Here is a 25,386-nt window from a genome sequence, read left to right as displayed (position 1 = left end):
TATTATTACTATTTAATAATATTATTTCGTAAAATACACGTACATTTCCAACCTCACAAGAAACACGCTGCTTCTCCATTGTAAAAGTCAGTTTGTTGATTCTAGTTTGGGAAACAATCGCCGTTTATTCTGATAATCTTATGAAACGCTTAAGTACACTCTGTGTTCAGGGTTTAGTATTTAGTGTTATAGGAAGCGGTACATATAGGAACCATTGGTTTAAAGGGTGAAAGTTTCGGTAGAATTCCTTATGCCCATGAGGCGATATTCTGCTTATTTCTGTTTGAGTGGGAGCGTTATGTACTGTGTGGTTTCCATGCTTTTGAAGTTTGTTCTTTTCCTGTGATTTCAGACAAATGGAAGCACACACAGAGGTGATATCAGACAGTCGGGTGGTGGTGTGGGGAGAAACATGGCAGACGCTCTTGGCAAACTGGGAGCACATCCATTCCTCATCTCCGCCGTTGGGAACGATCAGACAGGGGAATACCTGCTGAAGAACACTCTCAAACACGTTGTAAGTACAGCCATTGCATTTCTTCAAGTCTCACCAGTACCGGTAAACAACTATGCATGCCGGCATAGTCAGAGATGACATCTGCTGGTGAAATGTATATTTCGACCTCTAGGCTAAACCTAAGCTTGAGAAAACCAACGAATATGATTCTACGCCAAGTGCAACACTTGTATGATACCTACGTTCAGTATTTTTTATGACTAAATACAAGTGAGAAATTCTACAGCCGAGTGGTTACAGTGGTAAGACTTGCGTTCTGGAGATTTCTAGTTTGAATTTCGGCTGATATATCAGCTGTCATGACTGATACCCCTTTTCTTTCTTTCCTGTCACTCAAGACAAAGCACCGAATGCGTCACAGTCGTTTTGTTCCAGATTCGAAGTTACGAACAACTCCCACCGAATGTCACATAAAATGGTTAACATATCTCGTATTTCTAAGTCCCGGCTTCAGATCTTGGCTTCAAGGCCGAATATCCTGGCAGATTTTCGTGATTTTCCTCAGTTTTCCAGGCAAGTGCCCGGTATAGGACCTTAAAGTAGGCCAGTCACTTCCTTCCACATCCTTTCAAATGCGTCACAAATTGTCTTTCCGTGTTGTGTTACATAACGTAATGGTTTATTTATTAACGGTTCTCTGCAATAAATAAGCAATGTCATAACCGTTCGTGATAATCTTGCTGCCTCAGTGAACGTCGTGTAATTTCTGCAGCTCAGTCTTACGAACTGCCGTTACATTCTCCGTGTTTTGCAGGAGACGCGCGGATTGGCGCGGCTGGAGACTTTCCGGACCGCCTGTTACAGCGCCATTGTCGACAAGAACGGGGAGTGCTACTTCGGGGTTGGTGACATGGACATCAATGACCACATCACTCCTAAACTGGTGAGATTTTGACCTGTAGAAACGAGCAGTGTATCGGGAGCCATTATATTACATAATTACATATTTAACGGGTTTCAGTTATGAATATTTGTGTTGAAAATGGCATATCGTGTCCGAGAAACGTTTATTTGATTAAGATTTATTTTCGATCTGATCAATATTTATGCTTGCCCTGACCACGCGACACCCTCTATCCTCAAAAAGTTGGCACTAACTTCGCCGACAAGCGGCGGTCGTTCGCTTGCGGACTAAAAACAATGGAGTTTATGTTTTTGTTTTGAATATTTATACACTAACAGACTTTCACAGTTAACTACAGTTTACATATAAAATGTATGGTCAATACAGTCTTGAATATACTTAATAAATATTTGACCTGATTTTGTTACTTTTTTTGGTACGATGTTACAACTTCAAATTTGTTTCAGACATAATTTTTTTTCATTTAATCAATATTTATTTAAACGGATCTTAATATTGTACCATGTTAAGTTGTGGGGCCGATGAAAATTAGTCTATACGCTTCAGCAAAGACTCGGGCAATGCCAAATTTCAATATAAACTCCACGCTCACGCAAGTTGTAAACAAATGAAATTTCGATACGAATTGTAGTGGTTTGTTACATATGCTGTCAGACCGAAAATTAGGTTATTATTATTGTTGAAGTGCTTGGTGTTGTTTATGTTGATGTCGTCATCCTCCTCCTCCTCCTCATCATCATCATCATCATCAGAGTAAAATTGCTTCGAGGCAGACACACCAGTCCATGCGGGTAAAGCTTTACACGCTGAGCACAGGCGTCCATTTTGTTTCTTCTACCACTTCCACCCGGTTACTGTTAGATTGTCGTTACCAGGACCCGGATTTTGATGACCTGAAAATATTTAAAAAATTACCGAAAAAATCCAGAAAAATTACCTAAAGCATGACCCAACAATGTAATATGTAGGGCCCGGATTTTGATGACCTGAAAATATTTAAAAAATGACCTATAATAGACCGAAAAAAATTCAGAAAAATTATCTAAAACCTGACCCAACAATGTAATATTCAGGGCCCGGATTTTGATGACCTGAAAATATTCAAAAAATGACCTATAAAATGACCTAAAGGGGAAANTAAGTCGCGCACCCTGTAGAGGCGAGGGATATTCTGGGAAATTTATATAGCGAAATTGAATAATGATAGACTTGAGGTTTTTGTAGCAGTGACTATACATAACGACGTGTTGTTCGATGTTCGATGAAAGTCAACGGACGTTTCGAAATAATATATTTCCTCCATATTCAAGGTCAGAGAGTAAACCATGCAAGAAATGAGCATGAAGGAGGAAGCAAGCAGACCCTTAAAATTGAGGCGAATTGTCCCTCCCAAATTTACGTTGACTTTAAACGGATTACATGGCCGTCATGTCCCAATGGGTATAACTCTATAAATTGAGTTGATTATGGCTCTCAAAATGTCATGACATTTGTTAAATCTCCGAAAATAGTGATATAAACTAAGAAGTGGCGATTTTAAAAAAGAAAACTGAAAAAGCACATATAATAGTATCAAGAAGGGGGGGTTGATATACGTGTACTCTTCACTAAGCTGATGGTTCGCCAGTGTGTGTTCGGAAACCTCTGCCCTCCTGTGATTTGTGTTACTTATAAGTGACATCTGTTGATAAGACATCTAACCATAGTATGTAATTGATGAAGCTATCAATGGATCGTGCAAAGCACAAATTCAGTACTATTGCTAATTATAGTAGATTTTGCGTTATAAACATGCTGGGGTTCAATGACCAGGGTACGCATTATATTGTCACGATTTATGTGGGACTATAGACGGGGTTTGGATTAGTGAATAGGTTTATTGACCACTTACAGGTCGTAACCACAAATAACTATAGCACTATCGCCGATTTCCACACTTTACACTGAGTCTTCTCCAGCCTGCAGTGTCTTCACTAGGCGTTGTTTGGTAAAGGCTTCTAACAGTGGAGATTCTTCAGCTTCACGCTCTCAGGTCCTATGTTCACAGAACTCAACTGAACTCATTGCTTTAATTGACATGGTTATAACTTCTCGACTCGGACCACATAGAAAACACAGTTCTTCTATTGTTGCCTGTGTATTCGTTGCCGTGGGAGCGTGTTTACCGAGCTGTTACCAAGAATCGGCCTTGTTTATTCGCAGTCATTACATGGCAACGACTGCACACGCTACAGTATTAAAACCATAAGTGTTGGACCTGAGGTCTGGACTGCAATGCCAATGGAGGGTAGTATTTTCTGACATGTGTCCTCTTATAGTCTAATAGAAGTTCTTCGATGTTTCGGAGGATAGTACTCTTCAATTAAATTAATTGAAAGCCATACATTAATAATAGTTACGAACTTCATTCTGAACTCACTGATTTGTTTGTGTTTTTTCTGTTTTTGAACATAGTTCCTTTACTTTGATACATACAGGTCGAGAAGTTTCTAGAAGAAATACGGCTGAGTTCCCTGGTGGTAATGGACGGAAACATTCCTGTTGAAACAATGGACTATGTTCTGCATACCTGCAAGGCGTCACGAATACCAGGTAGGGAGCGGCTTTACCTCTACCAATCAGACAAGCGTTAGAAATGCATACAGCAGTACACACATGCAGAGGGGTAATTCATGATGGAATTAAATACTTCTTTTAATTTGAGGGGAATAGAATTGTTCCAAATAGATGACTTTTTAACACACGGAAGTACAGAAAACTGGATTTAATTATTCTGATGGTGACAGTAATTATTTTTTCGCTTAGTAGGGGGGGGGAGTCCAACTGGGTCCACTCGGCACGGCGGCCACTGATTGGCCTATTGTAGCCTGCCCCGTGTGATTATGATGATGGAGTATTTGGTGGAATGAAGATTGGTAGGGGAAACCGAAGTACTCGGAGAAAACCCGCCCCAGCGCCACTTTGTCCACCACAAAACCCACTTGACCAGACCCCGGAATCGAACCCGGGCCGCCGCGGTGGGAAGCCAGCGACTAACCACTTGAGCTATGGCGCGGCCCTTCATGACAGTAATTAAGTACACGCCTTGTGAGTTACCCCCCAAAGAACTGTTTTATTAATGAATACAGAAAATAATTAGGAATGTTTTGGTCTTCCACAGTTGATTAGATTTTGTTTAATTTGACATTATTGGCAATGTCACAGATGCATAACACTTAACGTCCCACATCCTTTTATGTGGTTTAAGGTGGCTTCTATATTATGATAGACTTGAAATATTAATTTGGCCAAGTGACTAAATTAATCCGTTCCCATTTCTTTTAACGGACTTTTCAGCTCGTGGCTAACGGATGGATTAGTTAAAGTAAAGGGCTTTAGAGGAAGCCAGCCTATGCGCGCGTGCTGAACCACAGCATTGCTTCAGGAAACTTAAAAATGACAGACATAACCGTATATGTAACACTGGGCAAACATATCGCCTCAGTCTGCAGGGTCGAAGAGTAAACCAAGAAAGAAACCAGTATGAAGCAGACAGCACAACTTGGCTTACTTTCGACCCTGAAGATGGAGGCGATATACTCTTCCGAAAAGTTTATTGGAATTCATCGGAATACACAGAGTTATTTCCCATAAGACAGAACTTGGCATGTTCACCGATATGAGAACCTCACATCGAACATAACCTTACATTACTGCTTCCCAACCTGTGGACCATGACGGGAAATCAACCGAACTGTGTGAAAACATCTGACAAAATCATAAAAACAGAACCAGAATACGATGGGAAAGTGGGGGATTCGTTCTCCCCGTTTAGTGGAAATTCGAACTTGACAAAGAATACGTATTGCCGCTTGTGTGTGACTCTCGACGGGGTTTTGAATTGGATTTATTGACCATTTTAACTCACTAGTCATAGCTACACTTAATTATAGCGCCATCGCTGATTTCAACACGATACCAAATCACGCTAAGTTTTTCCAACCCTCAGCGTCTTTACTAGTAGTTGCCTGGTAACGGCTTTCAACAGTGGCTATTCCTCGTCTTCCGTGCTCAAATCCTTTCTGAAGGGCGGCTCCCTTCCAACTGCGTAATCTTCCCAGTCGGAGTTAACTGTACGACTGGCGGTTTACCGCCAATCAGTTTGTCTTGGCGACAAACTTCTGAGAGTCACGACCAGTAATTTTATTTTCCAACTGAACACTTGCGGTTATAGTTCTTATGTGTAACATCCTCTCTGACGGGAAGATGGATCTGCCGTTTGCAATTGTTGCTGGTCCTCGCCAGCGCAGTCATTCTCGAGTCCGAGTCCCTCGGGACTCGAGACCATATTTTACTGTCTCAGATTTGAGACTTCCCTTTTCGGTGCCTCCTACGACTCGCAGGGTCACGGTGGAAGTATTTGACCCCGCCTCCACACGGGGGTCCATTTGCCCCCTTAATAATCCCTTTACACGTACTGAATATGAAACACCATTCCAAACAGTACCTCTGTTGTTGCATGCGTGTTCGTTGCAGCGGAAACGTATTTGCTGAGCCGTCACCTAGAAACGGCTCTACACGCTATAGTATAAAATTCGTACGTGCCCTTAATACCCGCGCATGCGCAACAACTTGAATATGTCGTTACTTACGGAAGTTTTTCAGAGAATTTAAAATACGGAAATATTGAAGAGTACGTTATTCTTAATTGTACCGCCCTGTAGTAGGGGGAGAGCCCTACGTTTCGGTTGAACAAATCGCCTCCATCCTCAGCGTAGAAAACTAATGCAAGCAAGAAAGTGGGACAGCAGCCGATAAACTGAGCTCAGCTACACGGAGTTGAAACCCGTAGTCACCGCCGCGATAACCAGAAATTCAGCATGTGGATGTTGTTACATCTGTTGAAGTGCTAATTGTTGTTAGAATTAAAGTATCTTCACAACAATAATAATAATAATACTGGGCTGCAGATAAAGCGGATAGTATTGCCGACGTGTTAACGATTCGGGTTTTACCTTTACAATCTGCTTACTCCGATCTGAACAAATTTCAGCAGATTCAGAAGCGTCGAATCGGAGTTCTGTTGGTTTGAGATTCCGAACAAACAACATGAATCAACTTCTCTACAACCCGCCACCTCTGACGTCATTACAAACCCTATTGTGACTTTGATTACAAATCTCAGTAACTTGTTGCCTGTCTATTATTTACATTCAAAGTTTTGTTGGACTATAAACGCTTCCCTGTAATGGATTAAGTTAATAGCAGTTGCAAGGAATATTGATTTAGAGATGAGATGCCCAGGGATTCTGCATGTCATACCTACATAACGGATACCTACGGCGCATAGATCTAGGTAAACAGCCAGGGGAGACAAAATCGAATATGCAACGCTTGACAAGTATCAAATGTATTCGCCGTTGGTGTAGTTTCACAAGGATTCGACAAAGCCGGTTTAATATCATTCTTAATAAGTCTCAAATGTATAGCTTACTGTGCTCACTNCCTGTCTATTATTTACATTCAAAGTTTTGTTGGACTATAAACGCTTCCCTGTAATGGATTAAGTTAATAGCAGTTGCAAGGAATATTGATTTAGAGATGAGATGCCCAGGGATTCTGCATGTCATACCTACATAACGGATACCTACGGCGCATAGATCTAGGTAAACAGCCAGGGGAGACAAAATCGAATATGCAACGCTTGACAAGTATCAAATGTATTCGCCGTTGGTGTAGTTTCACAAGGATTCGACAAAGCCGGTTTAATATCATTCTTAATAAGTCTCAGATGTATAGCTTACTGTGCTCACTTTGTAACGATATAACATCACATTCCTTGATGCAAAGTAAAAAAAAATGGATTATCATGTAGCTTGGTATGAAGATAGTGCCACTGGAGGCCACCCCACCTATGTACGTTTAATATCCATGCATCAGTAATACCAACATTGCCCCTGTACTTAATTAATTAGGCACTATGTCAGGATATAGCTCCACCTTTCTTGACCTCGGCACTAGATATAGGTGAATGGTCAACTTCACGCACCGGCCGCTTTGGAGAAAGAACCCCCGGTACCCATTGGGTAGGAGGCTGGGTGGGCCTCAGAGCCGGTCTGGACATTATGGAGTGGAGAAAACTCTTGAACTGCCGCGAATCGATCCCAGGCCGTCCAGCTGGTATGCCATCGCTATACCGATGGAACTACCCCGGCAGTATCAACATGGTAGCAGTTAGAATTTCCATAGCACGGGCGACGTTAGTGTCACTTGCTCAAGAATCCTGAAACGTTTTAACATTTGGATTTTGAACTACTGCTGATTGATTGCTGCGTGCGCCCTCCCGAGTGTAACCAGTTTGGATGCAAGACTAGGACCGCCAGCGAGTCTTCAGGGCCCCCAGACTACTAGTTCTTTCGTTGCCGCCCCATCGTGTTGCAGCTACTGGACTGCAGTACCTCACTTTTGGAACACTTGAGAATGCTTCAAATATTCATAATTACTAAAGTTGAAGTATGTATGTTCCTCCGAAACGTCCGACGGCCTCCGAAATATACGGCGTTGCAACCAGGAAGACTATATGGTCTTCATAGTTTTCGCGGTGAGAACATCGAATTTACGATGTTACAAACCTGCGAACAGTATACGTGTATATGAAGTCTTTGTTAGCCCAGGTGAAGCAGATTATGCCTAATCTCGGTTACCATATGGCAGTGCAGTCACTTCAACGGTCATAGGCTTGACCGCAACCATGTTTAAATGATGTACACTTCCCGTGAATGTGCTCTTCTTGCCCTTTGTTGCGAATGTTTGCATGTTCGTGAATTTGGACGCCTTCTGTCTTTTCACTGCATAATTTTGTGATAAAATCGTAGACGTACAGAATTTTAGAACCCACGTGCAATTCACTGAACGATATGCGACTTGGAAATTGCCACTGGTACGAGAAACTGTATTTTGCAGGTGCTGCAATTTCAGAAGATAGGTACCTACCTACCACTTGGCGTTACAGCCTTGGGTCAGTCTTGACCTCCTCTACAACCAGTCTCCACTGCTCTCTATCCATCCTTTCACCTTCATCTTCTTCAGGTCATCTCAACATCGTCTGGCCATCTCACTGTGCATACATTCTGAGTTGCCATTGCAATATCACTGTTCCTTGTCCTTTGCTTAGTCCGTTTCCCATATGTTCCACTTATCTGAGGCTGGTTGTTAGGTTTCTGAACAAAATTCTTCTTACAGGATGAGGTTTTAGCCCCGTGCCCAAACCCCAATCTGGAGGACCAGGGTATCTCTCTTAGTCTGGACTCTACTCTTTGACTTTTCCAGCATAGGTGACTCTACTGGTAGTTAAACTACCGCTGGCATAGCTCTCCAGGTCACAGAGTCATGCAAGCCCCACCACCACAAGGTGGAGACACCTTTGGGGGGTTCAAAGGATAAGTATCTGCTGCAAATTCCCAGTCTGGGCCAACACAAATTATCCTAGACCTAGTAGTGAGTGCCTTGTGCATAATCACCCAGTTTTTACTAAGGAATGCACGGAAAGCCTTGACTTCGATAATTTTTAGATATATTCTCCATCCACTGGTACTATCACAGGTTAGGCCAACACCAAGATATTTAGTGACATTTATGAAAGCAATGTCCCATCTGTCCTGTGTAAGGTGAGCTTCAACCGGTCTACTTTAGTACTTCCCACAGATGTGTAGCAGTTGTAATATTGTACTGTCGTTTCCTTGAAAGTTCATTACAAGAGATGAACAGGTTTACATGATTGTCTTGAATCTGTCCATTTGTGACGGGCTGTATGCTTTTCTGATTTTGCTCTAAATAGAACATGTTAGGATTTATAGCGATCTGAGCATCAGGTAGACAGAAAGAAATATTCTGTTACATTAGAGATTTTCAGAGTACGTTGGACATTTTAGCCCACTTTCCTTGTTTTAAAGAAATAAAAGTAGTCTTATATTATCTCCATGCTGCCAGTGTGTCTGCATATCCCTCCTATCAACTTTTGAATGCCTGAACCGATCTTTATGAAACTTGGTATGTACATATCATGGCACCTAAGCCCATCTCAACGGCATGCTTCATGATCTCCCCTTAGTCTGTGTGTATGTCTGCATGTGTACCCCTCCTATTTCTGCTAGGCAACAACTCTGTAAAAACGTTACTATGGCAACAAATACACAGGCAATAGAACAATTACTGGATTTATCATTTTCTATGTGGTCCGTGTCATATCAATGGAAAGTAGTTGATTAGTTCTTCCCAGAACTTGTAGATATGTATTCATGTGGCACCTATAGACTCTACACTCAGAATTTGTAGTTATTCCCATAAAACACACAGTGACAGTTAGTCACTGCTATTAAACAAAATGTACATGCGAACCATCCATTATTAAAAGATTGATTTATATAAGGCACATTTGCTGCACAAGAGAACATGACATAGTTATCATGAAGCACTGTTGCATGCATGGTAAATTAATTTGTGTTTGTGTACATGTATGAAACTAGTAATTTTACTTCAACTGCCATGTTAGATGAATAAATTCACTGAGTTACCTCCCATCAATCAAATAACCAAAGAGACAAAAATATACTTCTGGGAAGAACAAGTTGCCTTTGAGCCAGTTGAGTATAATCCATACCTTCATGTCCTGCTTCTTTAAGATATACTTCCATATCACCATGCCATTTAGGCCAAGGTCTCACAAGTTAACTCTTCCCTTAATCCAGTGGTTCTCAAACTTTTTACCTCTGAGCCCCCCTTGAGAAGAGAAAATACTCTCAGGCCCCCAGCCTGATTTTTTATTTAAATAGAAGTCATGGTATGTTTGACGTTTCATTCAGTTTATTTTGTGTTTTTCTACATACTATTTAGCAGTTTTCTTACTCAAAATTAAAGTAACACAATACTAGGCCTACAATAAAAATTAGTTTTAACACTTGCAGTTAACCAAAATATGTATTGAAATGAAATGATATTTAACTAACAAGTATTTAATTTTTTCTGCAAAGAAAATCAAACATTTAAATGTCAAAGTTCAGTGTGATGGATGGGCCTGCTTTTGAGAACAAAGTTTATCAAAACGTGGCGTAATATCAGAAATGGCCACTCTAACTTCTTTAGCAATATTTAGCCTTGAACGATACTTTGACTTTATAGCTGCCAAAGCAGAAAAGCCTGTTTCGCATAAGTAAGTTGTTGCAAAAGGAATCAGGATTTTCACTGCTTTTTGGCCCAAAGTTTGGAATTCCATGCCAATATGTATCCAGAACGCCAAGCGGCCTCCGTAGTCTAGGGTAACGTTCCCACCTCATGACTCAAGTTACGCAGGTTCAAACCTGGCGGAAGTCGTGGAATTTTTAAGGGTGAAAAAATTCAGGGAACAAGTCCTCAGGGAGGGACTTTAAGCCGTGGGTCCCATGTCGTAGATTTACGGCACGTAGAAGATCCTGTCTCTAGGAGACCTCTGAGCAAAATTAGGCAAAGTTTCCCGCCCAAGTAGTTTCCAATGCCTCCGGTAGATGGGGAACTTATTGGGTACCACTGCCAGCCTCGCTGGCTGAACGGGGCTGATAGCGAGCACCAGTATCGGCAGGGTATGGTGACTGGTAGAATATCAAAGGGGGACGTACAATAGACTATTAGTCGCGGTGCATGGGGGAAACCCACCCCCTCCAATAATAATAATAAAATAAANTTTCTCCAGAGCTCTAATTTTCTCATGAATGCCTTCACTTTGTCATTCCAAGAAAGTACAGTTGCCTCATTCCCTTGAAGTGAAGTGTTGAGGATATTTAGTTTCTCAAATATATCTGTGAGGTAAGCCATTTTCAATAAAAAATCCTTGTTGCTGAAACTGTCTGCCAGTGAGTGATTTTCCCCATTTAAAAAACAGAACACCTCATGCCTCAGCTTAAACATTCTCTTTAATACCTTACCTCTTGAAAGCCATCGAGCATCACTAAAAAACAACAGAGCAGTGTGTTCGGCACCCATTTCCTCACACATCATTTTAAAAAGTCTAGACTTCAGAGGATTTCAGAGGATGCGGCTGCTGCCGAACTATCAACGCTGTCTCTGGCATACGCGTTTTATAATTGCCGGTAAAGAGAATAATTATTAGTTATTTTGAAATTCATGATAATTAAAGCCTGTACTCATCAAAAGTTTTTCTATATGTATTTTTATTTGTTGTTACTTTTCTAATTGATTTAGGGCATTTTAATTTTTATCTGTAGGAAAGTATGCTCCGCCCCCCTTTCAAGCCCTTTGTGCCCCACAGTTTGAGAACCACTGCCTTAATCAGTTAGTTGTCAATTAAAATTCTATATGCATTTCTTATCTCAGTCAGGCATATTGCTTTTTGAATTTATCAGTCTAATATTTGATGAAGAGCAAATTATGGAACTCCTCAATTTGTAATGTTATCTGTGCTCCTACTTAATCCTTATGTGCACATATTCTCAACACCCCAAATATAAATAATTCCTTGTAAATTAACATTTAATTGTCAAGTACATATTTACAAGGTTTAATATCATACTCTATCATTCTTCTGATTATGTAACTCAGGCCACAAGGTGCACAAAAAAGCTGCTAATTTTATTGTAGTGTGTGACTCAAGAAATAGAAAACTTTATGACTGATTGGACCAAACTGCTCCCTGAGTAGTTAAGCAGTGGATATCCTATGAAATAAAGTCCTCTGCTGCCCGAATATTCATAACAATCATAACCATCACAAAAGCAATCATGAACCTGAAATATCCATGTCACATCCCCCAAATCTATAACTAACTAACTAACTAACTAACTAACTCAGTGACCTGCAGTCTGCAAGCGAACTGTAGGGACCAAGCAACCGCCGCTTGTCATAGAACTTAGTGCTAACTTTTGTGGATAGAAGTTGTCATGTGGTCAGCGCAACAGATCCCCATGGCCGTTAATCTCGGTTTTCTAGACTGGTGTCGCTACTTTTCTATTCAAGTAGTTCCTCAATTATCCTCATTATGCTGAGTGGACCCTGTTCCAGACCCACTACTTTTCAGGAAATCTGGTAGCGCCGGGAATCGAACCCAGACCTCTGGATCTGTAGCCAGGAACTCTGACCACTAGACCACAAAACAAATTCCCTAAAATAAATTTTAATATCAGTTTCTTTAAAGCCACATCGACGTGGGTTGTCAGTGTGCCTTTATAACCACATTAAGAAATATATGAGAAGCCTTTAATGAGGAACAGAATTACTGTTTACTAGGGTGTACACACTGAAACTCAATGGCACATCTAAAAACCTTTCCTGCACATTCCAGCACAGCAGCACGAGAATGTGTAGTTAAAGAGATGTATGACCCAAGGCTTGTCAGATAGACGATGCAAGACTAACATTTTCTCTCCCTACATTATGTTCCACATTTAAAATTATCATTTTCACCCTATTCCACAGGTCTTCCTAATTCTTCAGGTGAAATATAATGTATATTGAAATCTGCTATTCATTTACATTGCTCTCGATTTAGTTTCTCTAAGTGAACCTAGATGGCTGTATTGGACTGATATGAATGAAACGAATTAGCTATCTTAAATTTTGATTTAAATAAAAAAACAAGCTTCTGGACTGGGGTAAATTCAGAATAGGAAGAGTTAACAGGGAGAATGTAGTATGACTCCCCCTCAAAAAAAGTAATAATAAAAAAAGAGAGGCAAAACCAACCATATTTGCAATATTTTTTTTAATCATTTGGTGTCCTTAAAATTGAAGTTTTTTGAGTACTGTACTATGCTAGATCAGATATCTGTCACCATATTATTGTAGAGGGGTTTCAGTTTCAAGTGAGTGTCAGGTTTAATTGTAAGCAAATTCATTTGCAAGAAAATGGTCAGCTCATTTTAAGGTACCCTCCCAGCATTTAAGAGGACTTAAAACTTGAAAAACGTAACTCAAGATAATCAGTGCAAATACCAAAGTTCAAACCTGTACACTCTGAAACAAGAGCCTGATATCCTACTGCTAAAACTAATCCAAACTGTAAGGACTGCATGAAATAATACAGCACATTACAAATTTTAGTCACTGTAAGTGTGAGACTTGTTTATTACATTTTCTTAAGAATACAAACTGAAAATATCAGCAACTCCTTTAATAATAATATACAGAGCAAGCACTTTCATTCTACAAATTGCATGCTAGTACTGTACTTAACATGACATAACAAAGCAAGTTGATTCTATAACCAATACCGAGACTGGAAGTCAGTTATCTCCTACCCCAGCAAGGAATCTAATTGACTGGGTGAACAGTGTCTAAAAGTCTGTACGGAACAGATCAAGAGATATGTATCATAATATTGCACAAATTGAAGCAACTCTTACTGACATACTGTAGAGGTGTAAGACCTCTTATCTGGCTATTTTTTGAAGTGGCATGTTGGCGTCAATGACTGTGTAGATTCATCACTGGCCAGTTTGTTAAAATGGCACATAGTACATGTATACCTGATTACTGTGGTAATTTATCCCCATTTCCATCAAAGACATTTGTGAATGGCAAACAAGAAGTCCTCTGGCTAGTATCAGGGCTAAAAGAAAACATTTTGCACCAAGTATTACAAAGAAGGGTGAAGTTACACATGGAATCAGGGAAACCTTTCTCTCTGGCTGTACAGACCTATGAACCTTGGCAACTTTTTCAGTTTCTTAATCCTACATACAGCTGGCAGTACTCCTTGGACAGGGGATCAGCCCATCACTAGGCTGCTACCTCCATACAGAACAACACAAACACAGAATAAATGCACATAGACATCCATGCCTCAAGTGGGATTCAAACCCATGACCCCAGTGTTCAAACAGGCGAAGAAGGTTCATGTCTTACACTGCGCAGCCACTGTGATTGGCAATTAGAGAAAGATGCTTCTATAAAATGATAAAATGCAAAGTTTAGGGCAGATACAGCTATCATATATGGCCTGGAACCACAGCCATGAAATCCAGAAATCCAACTTTGTTCAAGTTCCAATTTTTCCTGATACAAGGTCCTGTACCTGTATTTCTATATATTTAATGTCCTCTCAAGCTCCCACACAGGTCTTACAGACTAAAACTGTCATTTTTAACGAACCATTTCTTACTGAGCATTGAAATGCCAAATTTTGAGTTACACTTGGAACTAGAGAAAATTAATCCCTCTGGTGTAACAGATGTCACGCAATATTTTTTTGTTTTTCAGGCCTTTCTGAGTATACAGTTTCATTACAAATGCAGAACTCACAAAGTCTACTAGTCTTCAGCTAAATTTAACCACATTTCCCATTTTCCACCATGAAATTGCCCAAAAAATCGCAGGGCATCCCATACACTGGTGTGCCTTAAATGTGGGAACTAACAATGAAAATGTAGTATTATGTAAATATTAGAAACATCCTTAACAAGTCATTTATAAACAAATACATAATTTTGTTTTAACCTTTATGGGACAGGCCATTTAAATTCATGTAGTGGCAGCGGGACGGAGTTAATAAAAATTGTAATTATGTTATTCAAAATGCTGTGATTTCTACAATTTTTGTGATAAACGAACGAAATAAACGCTACTTTTATCTAGAAAGTATACAGAATCAGATACTGTAATTGACAAATTTTAGAATCTGTAAAAATTGTTACATTGATTCCAAAAAATTCCCCCCAATTTTGAGCGTCTGTCCACAAAAATGCATAAAGCTTCTGCACAGTACGTTTCTGCAGTATAAATGCATGTTGCTGATGCACTGTCTGTTTTTTATCTGGCAATAGGAGAGGATGTTTACGTACTGCATATTCTGCAGTCATGTAGGCTTCCTGTATATCCGAGTGTGGGCGAGTTCTTATCCTACACTGCCTTATGAAACTCTGTTGTTTATTCATGTATGTCCAACTATCCACATAGAGGCAGTTCATGGAATATCACCTCACACCACTTGCTTCCACTCCCTTCAGAATAAACTGTAACGCATTCTGAATGGTGTGATTTATGAGCGGCCTCTCAATTTCGACTTCTTCAATGCGAAAAGGGGCCATGGTGCATAGTTGAAATTGCGATGTTCTATAAGCGTTATGAATAGAGGACACCGCTCGCCATGACTGGCTTACTTCCTCATAATACGAGACTAACATTGCGTGCGCGCCCTTCGCGTGGAAAACAGAGTTAATTACGGACAAAGTGCATGAATTGCGACGTCGGACTCTGCATTCAGTGATATGCAACATTCAGTTAGATGACACAGGAGGGAAGACAGTCTACTTATAAAGCGCGTGCCCAAAAATAATGTAAGTAGAACAAGAATTTCTATCTTAAAATTAGATTTTAAAACACTGTACGCACGTGTGGACTGCGCATACCCATACGGTGTCTTTCAGCCACTCGGCTTTACTTTAAAGGTCCCCATATGGTGTCCTTCGGCTCATAAAGGTTAATCAACGAACAATTAGTTCTGTTTGCTAAGCAAAACGAAAAATTTAATTTCATGTTCCTAAACCATCATGTCTTATGTAAAAAATCTGCTTAGTGGGGGGTGGAGTCCAACTGGGTCCACTTGGCACGGCAGCCACTGATTGGCCTATTGTAGACTGCCCCAGGTGATACTGATGGTGGAGAATTTGGTGGAATGAAGACTGGCAGGGGAAACAGAAGTACCTGCCCCAGCGCCACTTTGTCCACCACAAATCCCACTTGACCAGACCCTGGCTCGAACCCAGGCTGCCGCTGTGGGAAGCCAGCGACTAACCGCTTGAGCTGTGGCTTATGTGACATGAAATACAATAATTGCACTTGATTCACCCAACATACCAAAACTTGAATATGGGCTTCTCACTCCACTCTTTTCCATTCTAGTACAAAATTTGTAAGATCTGTAGACAAGATATAAGTGGGGGAATATTCTTAAGGTACATCAGTTTTCTCCTAGCAATCATACCACCAATGAACCACACTCATATAAAACTACCAGCAGTCCTTGTTGGTGCTTAATCTCCCTTGAGTGAACTCACATTTATGGAAGTTAACTTCATGAGCCTCAGCACTAAAGTCAAACGTTCATCTTCATGCTATAATATTACAGTAAAAACATACATGTGCCATTAAATCATGTTCTTAACCATATCATCTCAATCAGCATTATCACAATCTATAAAGCTTCAACATCAGTCATTTACATCATGGTCTTTTAATTGGTCCTGTATGTACACATTTTATGCATTTCTTTTCTTTTGCATTAACAAATAAAACTTCAAATCCAGTCAAGTATGTAAAATTGCTAGGAATGCATTTAAAAATGTATGTACTCCAAACAGGAGTAGTTTTCCACGTTCGTTTACAATACTAGTAGATAGGATAACAAGTATTAATTACAATGAATAAATAATAATACAAATCCCACTGAATTGAGACAGTTTACTTTAACATTATACATGAAGGGTTTCAGAATTCACCTCTCAACAGCTGATCTAATCATATGTTGAAAGAGGGAAACCAAACATTACAGCCCTTTTCATATAAAAATGTTGACTGCCAATACAAGTTTGTATTAATGGTAGTAAATGTATCTTTGTTTATATGCCATACAAATAATGATTATTTCTTTATGCCACTCATTAAGACTGCTGTCACACTGATTAATCTGCCATGAGTTAGGGAACAAAGATACTGTGAATCTTAAACAAAGTGAAGAAAATAGTTCTTTGTTGCAAATTAATTTTCTCTCACAATTTTATTCTTGCTAAGAGGTTCAGATAAAGGCTTGAAAAATTGCATTGCAACTAGTCACACTGAAGGGATTAGTAACATCTCTGTTGAGTCTTGTGCTTATTTACCCTAGTCGGTAAGCGCAGTAATTAAAATGTAGACATGATAAATATTTCTATTGCCTACACAAAAAGGTAAATGTAAAGATGTCCCTGTGCTTAATTAATTATGCACACCATGAAAACATATGGAGGAACTCGGGTATATGCCATTCTTGACCTTGGTACTAAACGGAGATGAGCTGCTGGCACCTATCACATAGGGGACTGGGTAGGTCCCAGAGCCAGTCTGGATGATGTGGAATAGAGAAAAATCTCTTTCCCTGTTGGAAATTGAAACCCAGCTGTCCAGCCTGTAGCCTGTCACTATACCAATTCAGCTATCCTAATTCCTTCTGTTGTCTACATACTGCTTTAGGGTCAGGTCAGTAATCCTCAACATTTTCACACTCCCCAGTACAAAATGCACATGTACATAAGTGGAAGTTGTGACATAAATTCAGTGTGCCGCTTTAAGTTTTTAAGGAATCTCTTGAAATTTAATTGCATAGAGGCTGCAATTGTGAGCATTATGGTCACCTTATTTACTATATTTTTTTCCCGATTTCAACTAAAATGCAAGACACATATATATGTTGTATAGGATTTCTACTCACTTGTGCCTCCATATGTATTTACATTTATTCCATAACACTTTTAAAAAACCAGCTCTACAAATGCTGTCTATGAGAAACCATTACATTATGGCATGTACTGAGATTCCAAATATTTGGTAAACCAGAGAGAATAGGGCATATATCAGGAAACAAGCATCCAACTGTTGTCATGCGTACCAACTTTGAACTGGCTTCAATACTGATAGAAATACTGAAATTGAGGGAAATTGTTATTTCTTACATTCTGGACGGAAACAATTTGGATATACTGATGGGCGGATCAACATTTCAGCAGGTGGATACATTCTGCCTCCTGACTACAATAGTAAATTTCCTCCAGAGTAACCATTCCATGCTGATAATTGACCGCTGCCAGAACAATGTCAAATGCACATTATTACGCTGTTCACAAGAACTAACATCCCAAACACACTATAGTCAGGAAACACTATTACACAATAATATCAGGAATTTCTTATTATTCAAATTGACATAAAATTCCTTTTACATGTTAAACTTAGATAATAACACATTATATACGTTCATACAGTTAGTGAAAGAGGTTCTTGGGTAAATAAAATGTAACAAATGATAACTATAGATAGGTAAAAGTTTTGTAGTAACAAATTACTTATGTGAATTTTCAAAGTTCACATAATTAAATATTTACAAATGATTCTAAGTAAAATAAAATTCAAAACATTATGCATTAAATTCATATAATACCATTAAAGACGGTCATCAAATGACTCAGCCAATCTCATATATAACATTTTTGACACCGCTGTATCCTAATTAGCACCACAAATGCAGTGAAACAAAAATGAGATTCAAATATGTGTGTGTATACCTGTACAAAAATGTTTTAAGTACTTTTTAACACCAAACTGAAAGCAACTAATTTAATTGTTGTCATCATTATTATAAATACATATCAGTTTGGTCTATAACTTCATTTAAAAAAATTAATGAAAAAAACTTCCCTTGTATGAACCATTAAGAATTCTACAAATGCTTGAGCTGTCTCTGAAACACGTGGAAATAGGTACAACAATGTCTCTTGTGACATTCCTTTTCAAAAAACAATATCTAACACCTTACTAAGAAGTGCGTTGAAATTTCACACAATACTGACTTGTTTCCACCTGTGAGTATATGGTGCCCTAGTATTTGATTGTCTAATATCATAGAAAAATACACCTGTTGTAAATTATAAAACTCACACTTAATAATCTTATTTAAATGTTAGTGCAGTGTTTTTAATCTCACGTTTGAGGTTTTACAGTCATTTTTATGTTACAAAACTTTAATTTTGAAATGTACAGCACTTTTAGCAAATGTTTCCATTACATTTCAAGATTAATATGTATAGTTAACTTTAAATGTGTTTATTTCAAGAATATTACTCCTTCTGGTGATTTAACCGACATTCCAGTTCTCAACTGTTAAGGCATTATCTTGTGATTATTTGTATTATTGAGCATAAAATATTATAGCAAGTGAATTATTTAATATGAATGGAGCTGATATGATATAAGTTTCAATATATTCTTGGGGACAATATTAAAGTAATTTACAGGAACCACACAGATACAGTTTCTTCAAGGGAGCAAATTCTGGATGTTTCTATAACAGTTACAGAACCAGCAAACTGCTGATGGTCACGATTCTTTGTTTCTAACATTAACAATTCCATAAAATGTTATGACTCATCACTTAACAATGTCTAGATACACAACTGTACAATATGGCAAATGACGGACATTTACAGAAAAAGTGATAACAAAGTAATACAAAAATATGCAGATCAAATCACTTGAGATTGAAAAATAAATTGGTTTCAATAATAATTCAGCTCTTAGACTGCATTTTTCCATTTCACAAAGAGAAGACAGATACTGTATAGAATTCAGGAATGCTATATCACACAACAGACATAACAGATGTAATTCATCCCTTTGACAGACTTGTAACATGCAGAATATACAGCAGAAAATACACGCTTCTTCAATGATTGCAGCATTAGAATAAACCAGACGAGACAAGGATCCTCGTGTTCTTCTGCTTCTACCATGTAGAGATAAAATGATAAGGGAGTAAACATGATTCCACTCTATGGAACAGTCTTCTATTTTTTCTTTTACATTATAGTCTTAGACAAAACCATTGCGCCCAGGATTAGGATGCATCTGCACCACGAGATTGCGACTCTCCTTTCTCAACTCCCACATCTTGCGAGTGTCCTGCAACAATAGCCATTGAATGATCTTAATGTTTATGAATATATGCAAGAAACAAATGTAAAAACCCAGTATCAGTGTAGATAATTGGTGATCTTGTCTATTCCAAGACCATACATGAAACTATGAAATAACCATTTTACTGGACTTTTGTATTACTCTGAAATGTGGTATCTTACTGTGAAGAACATAAATTGCAAAGTGTTCAAAAATAATTTGCCAAGAAATTTTTTTGAACCAAGAAAAATGGCATACAAATGATTCTGTAATTTATAAGGGTCACCAAGTACTGAAAGGGTCGTCGAACCAAGATGGATACAATGGTGTGAATATGCAGTTCATACAGGAGAGACAAGAAACAGATACATAATTTTGCAGAGCTCACTTGCAAAACTGAGCAAGAAATGGGAGGACAATATGGTCTCATTAAACTGAATTGCAAGAATGTGAAATTACACAGATTATGCTCAGGAGTATGCTGCAATGCGACGAGCCTTGCATAAGCAATATTCTGGTTCTGCTACTAGAGGTTTAGCTTCTGTACATGCAGAACTGGGGGCACGTGGTAGTGTAGTTGGTTGAGGGGCTACGCTACAAGCCGGAGGGTCGCGGCTTCAAGTCCCAATGAGGTCACTGGATTTTTTCAATTGACCTAATCCTTCCAGCCGCACTATGGCCCTGGGGTCGACTCAGCCTCTAACAGAAATGAGTACCAGGAATTAATTAAATAATTTTCCTGGGGAGTAAAGCACAGCCGGTGCGTAAGGCTGACAACCTTACCACCATCTTTGAGCCGATTGTCTAGATAATGTGGGACCCTTGACGTCTCACGACCCTATGGGCCTACACAGCCTGTTACAGGGATAGCTTTACTTTTTTACTTTTTACATGCAGAACGGTGATAAACAGTGCATGGGAACTTACCAAGTACACAAAGAAAGCTGCAAACCCATGTAAGAACATGGAAATGACTGCTAATCCATAAGACCACGACAAGTAGTTGAAATTTGGATACATCAACCAATCACGACGCCAACATTCACCACCAAAGATTGATACTGCCAGGAAGAGTAAAAATGCTGCAAAATAGACAAGATTAGCAGTATCTCAGTGTACTGGCCACTTTTATCGCAACAGATCTCACATGTTTCATTCTGAGTTCTAATATTGGAACAAGGTTCAATATAGCAACCTGTAAAATTTGAACATCAGAACAAAACGATCAGTACTGAGATAACAGTTTTTGCTCACATTAGTGCCTGAAATTAAAAATAAACTAACAAGGAGGTCTGGGCAGATTTCACAAAGCAGACTTTCCTACTGCATGGACGTCTACTCTTTCATACTGTGTTAAATTGTACATTTAGGTACAAATATTTATAATCCAGCTGCACCATGCAGTTTAAGCTCATGGCTTAGGGTGCTGGGCTTATGTGCGGTTGGTCATGCTATCAAATCCAACTTCAGTCATCTCCTTACTGCTTGAACTGCAACTGTCAGTATCTTACATTTTGTCGCCATTTTCTTTTTGAAAAGAACAGAGTTCCTGGCCACAAATCCAGAGGTCCGGGTTCGATTCCCGGTGCTACCACATTTTCTGAGAAGCAGTGTGTCTGGAACAGGGTCCGCTCAGCCTTGTGCGGATAATTGAGGAGCTACTTGAATGGAAAATTTGCGGCTCCGGTCTAGAAAACCGAGATTAATGACTGCGGAGCTTTGCTGAGCTGACCAAGCAACACCCTCTATCCGTAAAAATTGGCACTATCTTCGCCAACAAGCAGCGATTGCTCGGTTGGTATAGTTCACTTGCAGACTAAAGCCACGATTTTTTGTTTCTTTTTTATATATTTAAGTACAGATTTGATCTACATTCAAACTGTCTGATATAACCTTGAAGTTTTCGACCATTTCTGTATTTATTGTTGTTTGCTTTGTGGACATACATATTTTTCAGGTATGTTTATGATCTATCTCTGTAGCAAATTTCACATGACTAGCTCCATACAGTTTACTAGTTACTCTGATCATATCAGCAGCTAACTGTGTATTTCATTCAGCCAGCACTTTTGTCATTTTACATTTTATATTTGTCATTTTGTCATTTTACATCCCCAGCCCAAAAAACCCTCAACAAAAGTTTCATATTCTTTGAAAGATTTATTACCATATTTATATATCATTTCAGAACTTTCTACTAAGTGGCATTATTATTGCTCCCATCTGATATGTTTTTGTGTCTGCATTGTTGCTATTAAAAGTGGAGGAAATTAATATGTATAAGGTCTCCACTTCTACATAAAATTTTGCCACATGTAATTACATGATTATATACTAGTGTGGCATATTCATCCATTAGTCTTTACAAAGGAAAGAAGGGTAAAATATTCTTATATTAAGTAACACTCTCAACTAATTTATACAACTAATCCTCCCTTTCTATATTCAAATGCAATATTTTCTAAAAAAAATTACCTGCAAGGGCATTGCATATGAAAGCAATGCCAGACAAAAGCCATTCATAAAGTAGAACAAATTCAAGAGGCCAACGTATCAGTTCTAAAGCAATGATGATTTGTGATGAAAATGACAGCATAAGTGCCAAAGTGACAAAAGCCTGCACTACCATCAGCCAACCTGAAAATCAATTGAAATACAAAAAGTGAGAAAATGGGTGGAATGATACTGATCACACTTTCTCACATATGCTTCACAAATCACAGGCCTTTATCTGCCCCCCCAAAAGTAAAAAAGTAAAGCTGTCCCTGTGCTTAACTAATTAAGCACTATGCCATAAAGGCGTATAGGGAGTGGCTGTATAGATCTATGTATTCTTGATATCGGTGATTGGTCATCTTCACGCTCTGGCCGCTATAACCCCCCCCCCCTCCAACATATACCATTTTTATGCTGGTCTCCTGAAATAAAGTTTTATTTGCAAAATTAGTGGTGCTGGAATAACTCATAAAGTATAAAAATCACAGTACTTACAGTACATATATGAGAAAGTACGACATACATACTATGCAAAATGATATGATTAATAATAAATTGGTATAGCACATGACTTATGACCAGGGCCCACATTTCGATGACATGTCATCTTTTTTTCCTTGTATCCTATGTGATGCTCTTAAATATATAAATCTCGGATATGAGCTGCTGGTTACAGAAACGTAAATTTTATAGGTAATTTTTTGTCATTTTTGGACATTTTTAGGTTTAAGGTCATTTTTCCATTTTGAGGGTAATTTTTTTGGACTTTACAGGTATTTCTTGTCATTTTTGGCCATTTTAGGGAATTTTTCTTCATATGTTTTCTGAAAAGTGAATAACACGGAAGCGAAGAGTTCTTTCTTTTCTCCTTTAGGCCATTTTTCTGGATTTTTCAGTCATTTTATAGGTCATTTTTTAAATATTTTCAGGTCATCAAAATCTGGGCCCTGCTTATCACAAACAGACTGTTTTCAAAAACTGCCATAAAAAAAGCATACTCTTTACTTGCCCTTTTAAACGGAACAGCTGTAAAACAGATCAACATTCTTACCTTCAACTAATTAGAAATTATGAAAATACCATTCACATATAAAAATGTTGGTACTCAAAGCAATCCATTCAGATGGAACAAGTCTTATAAGTCCAGACTGTATGTAACTCCTACACTTTTCAAAGGCTCCATCAGTTACTGCATTGTTTTATGAATATCTAAAACAGTCATCCGAATAAAGTTACATATAAAGAACCTAAAAATGAGACGCTGCATTCTTTAAACTTTCAGTATTATGACATGTGAGAATTTCAGTGTTGTGAGAGTGTACACTGTGATATTCTGGTCATCACAATCTGTTCTTTTTACAGAGTGGATAAACTAACTAATTAAGCACTATGCCATGAAAATTATGAGGTAGAGGATGTATAGGTCCATGTATTCTTGACCTTGGTACTAGTTGGAGGTGAGTGGTCAATTTCACACCCCGGCCACTTTACCCAGGGGAAAGAACCCCTAGTACCTGTTGGATATGAGGCCAGATGTGCCCAAGAACTTGTCTGGATGACATGCAGAAGAGAAAAATACTGCCCCTACTGAGACTCAAAATCTGACCCCTCATCCACCCAGCCCATAGCCAGTCCCTACACAGACTGTGCTTACTGAATAAATGCACTAATGATGAACATCCTTAGGACCGCCTCTGTTGTCTAGTTGTCAGAGTTCCTGGCTACAGATCCAGAGGTCCCAGGTTCGATTCCCAGCACTAACAGATTTTCTGAGAAGTAGTGGGTCTGGAACAGGGTCTACTCAGCCTCGTGATAACTGAGGAGCTATTTCAAGGAAACGGCGGCTCCGGTCTAGAAACCCGAGATTAATGGCAGTAGGGATTTGTTGTGCTGACCACGTGACACCTTCTATCCACTAAGTTGGCACTAACTTCGCCGAAAAGCGGCGTTCGCTCAGTCGGAATAGTTCACTTGCGGACTACAGGCCAAGGAGTTTTCTCCTGCACATCCTTTTGCAGTAACCATATGTGGCTAGAAGTAACCATAAAGTAGCCAGTCAATATATCCCCCAAATCATGCTTCATCACAGTTCAGTACGCAGGTTTGCTTACAGACGGAGAAAAAAGAATTGTCACTAACCTGGCAGAAGCCATTCCCGAATGACATAATATTCCTGACTGAAAATGTAATGACAACCATCAAATAGCTTGTCAAACTGATAGTATGGGTATCGGAACTGGTCAAAACAGTATTCCCATAATCCCATATGTTTGAAGTCACTGAATGTCTCCTGATAGGATTGAATCCAATATGGACTGTAACAAAATGCATAATTACATGTAATATGCATTGTAACCCATATATATATTTCTTTGAAAAGTCACACCTTCTAGAAAACACTTACACTAAACACCTCCTGCATGCAAGGGTAATGATATAATTGTCAAATGGTAGTAGGTAACATGGACATTGCAGTCACTTTTAACTGCATGTTAACCCTTCAAACCCATGTACTTGGACATTTTCAGTATGAAAATCCTATATGTAATATGTCACCATCACATATTTTTAAGAATGTCTGTGATGACACTAACTTTTGGAAGCTTTCCATAATTAATTTTAAAAAATACAAACATGCATATGTGTGTTGATATGCATTAAACAACAAATATCTGGACTACTTCTGCTTTAGTCATTTCCCATTATAAAATAATCTTACTATTTACTGCACATCCCCAAAAATAAAGGTTCTCAATACTTGAGTCTGTATCGAAAATTGAAAATGTTCTGTGTGTGTGTGTGTGTGTGTATATATATATATATATATGCACACAATTCCAAA

The 25,386-nt window shown here is 38.8% G+C and overlaps 2 protein-coding genes across 3 annotated transcripts in view; one reads left to right on the top strand and one right to left on the bottom strand.

Annotated features, from left to right (window-relative positions):
* The first annotated feature begins 357 nt into the window (after positions 1-357).
* LOC111871647 (pseudouridine-metabolizing bifunctional protein C1861.05) overlaps positions 358-25,386 on the top strand; it is a 76,889-nt gene continuing 51,860 nt past the window's right edge. For both annotated transcript variants that reach the window (XM_023864884.2, XM_023864885.2), the window contains exons 1-3: positions 358-517; positions 1,272-1,400; positions 3,860-3,974. In XM_023864884.2, the coding sequence (XP_023720652.1) occupies positions 413-517; positions 1,272-1,400; positions 3,860-3,974 (349 nt within the window). In that variant the 5' untranslated portion in view covers positions 358-412. The remainder of the gene's footprint in view (positions 518-1,271; positions 1,401-3,859; positions 3,975-25,386) is intronic.
* LOC117282881 overlaps positions 16,273-25,386 on the bottom strand; it is a gene marked incomplete in the record, with an annotated part of 9,731 nt that continues 617 nt past the window's right edge. Inside the window, 4 exon segments of the mRNA XM_033754324.1 lie at positions 16,273-20,054; positions 20,976-21,130; positions 22,524-22,685; positions 24,684-24,859. Coding sequence (XP_033610215.1) covers positions 19,965-20,054; positions 20,976-21,130; positions 22,524-22,685; positions 24,684-24,859 — 583 coding nt within the window.

The sequence above is a fragment of the Cryptotermes secundus genome, unplaced genomic scaffold, assembly GCF_002891405.2.
Source record: "Cryptotermes secundus unplaced genomic scaffold, Csec_1.0 scaffold11, whole genome shotgun sequence".
Lineage (NCBI taxonomy): Eukaryota > Metazoa > Arthropoda > Insecta > Blattodea > Kalotermitidae > Cryptotermes > Cryptotermes secundus.
Note: the sequence above shows the minus strand (reverse complement) of the source record. Positions and strands in the feature narration are given on the sequence as shown.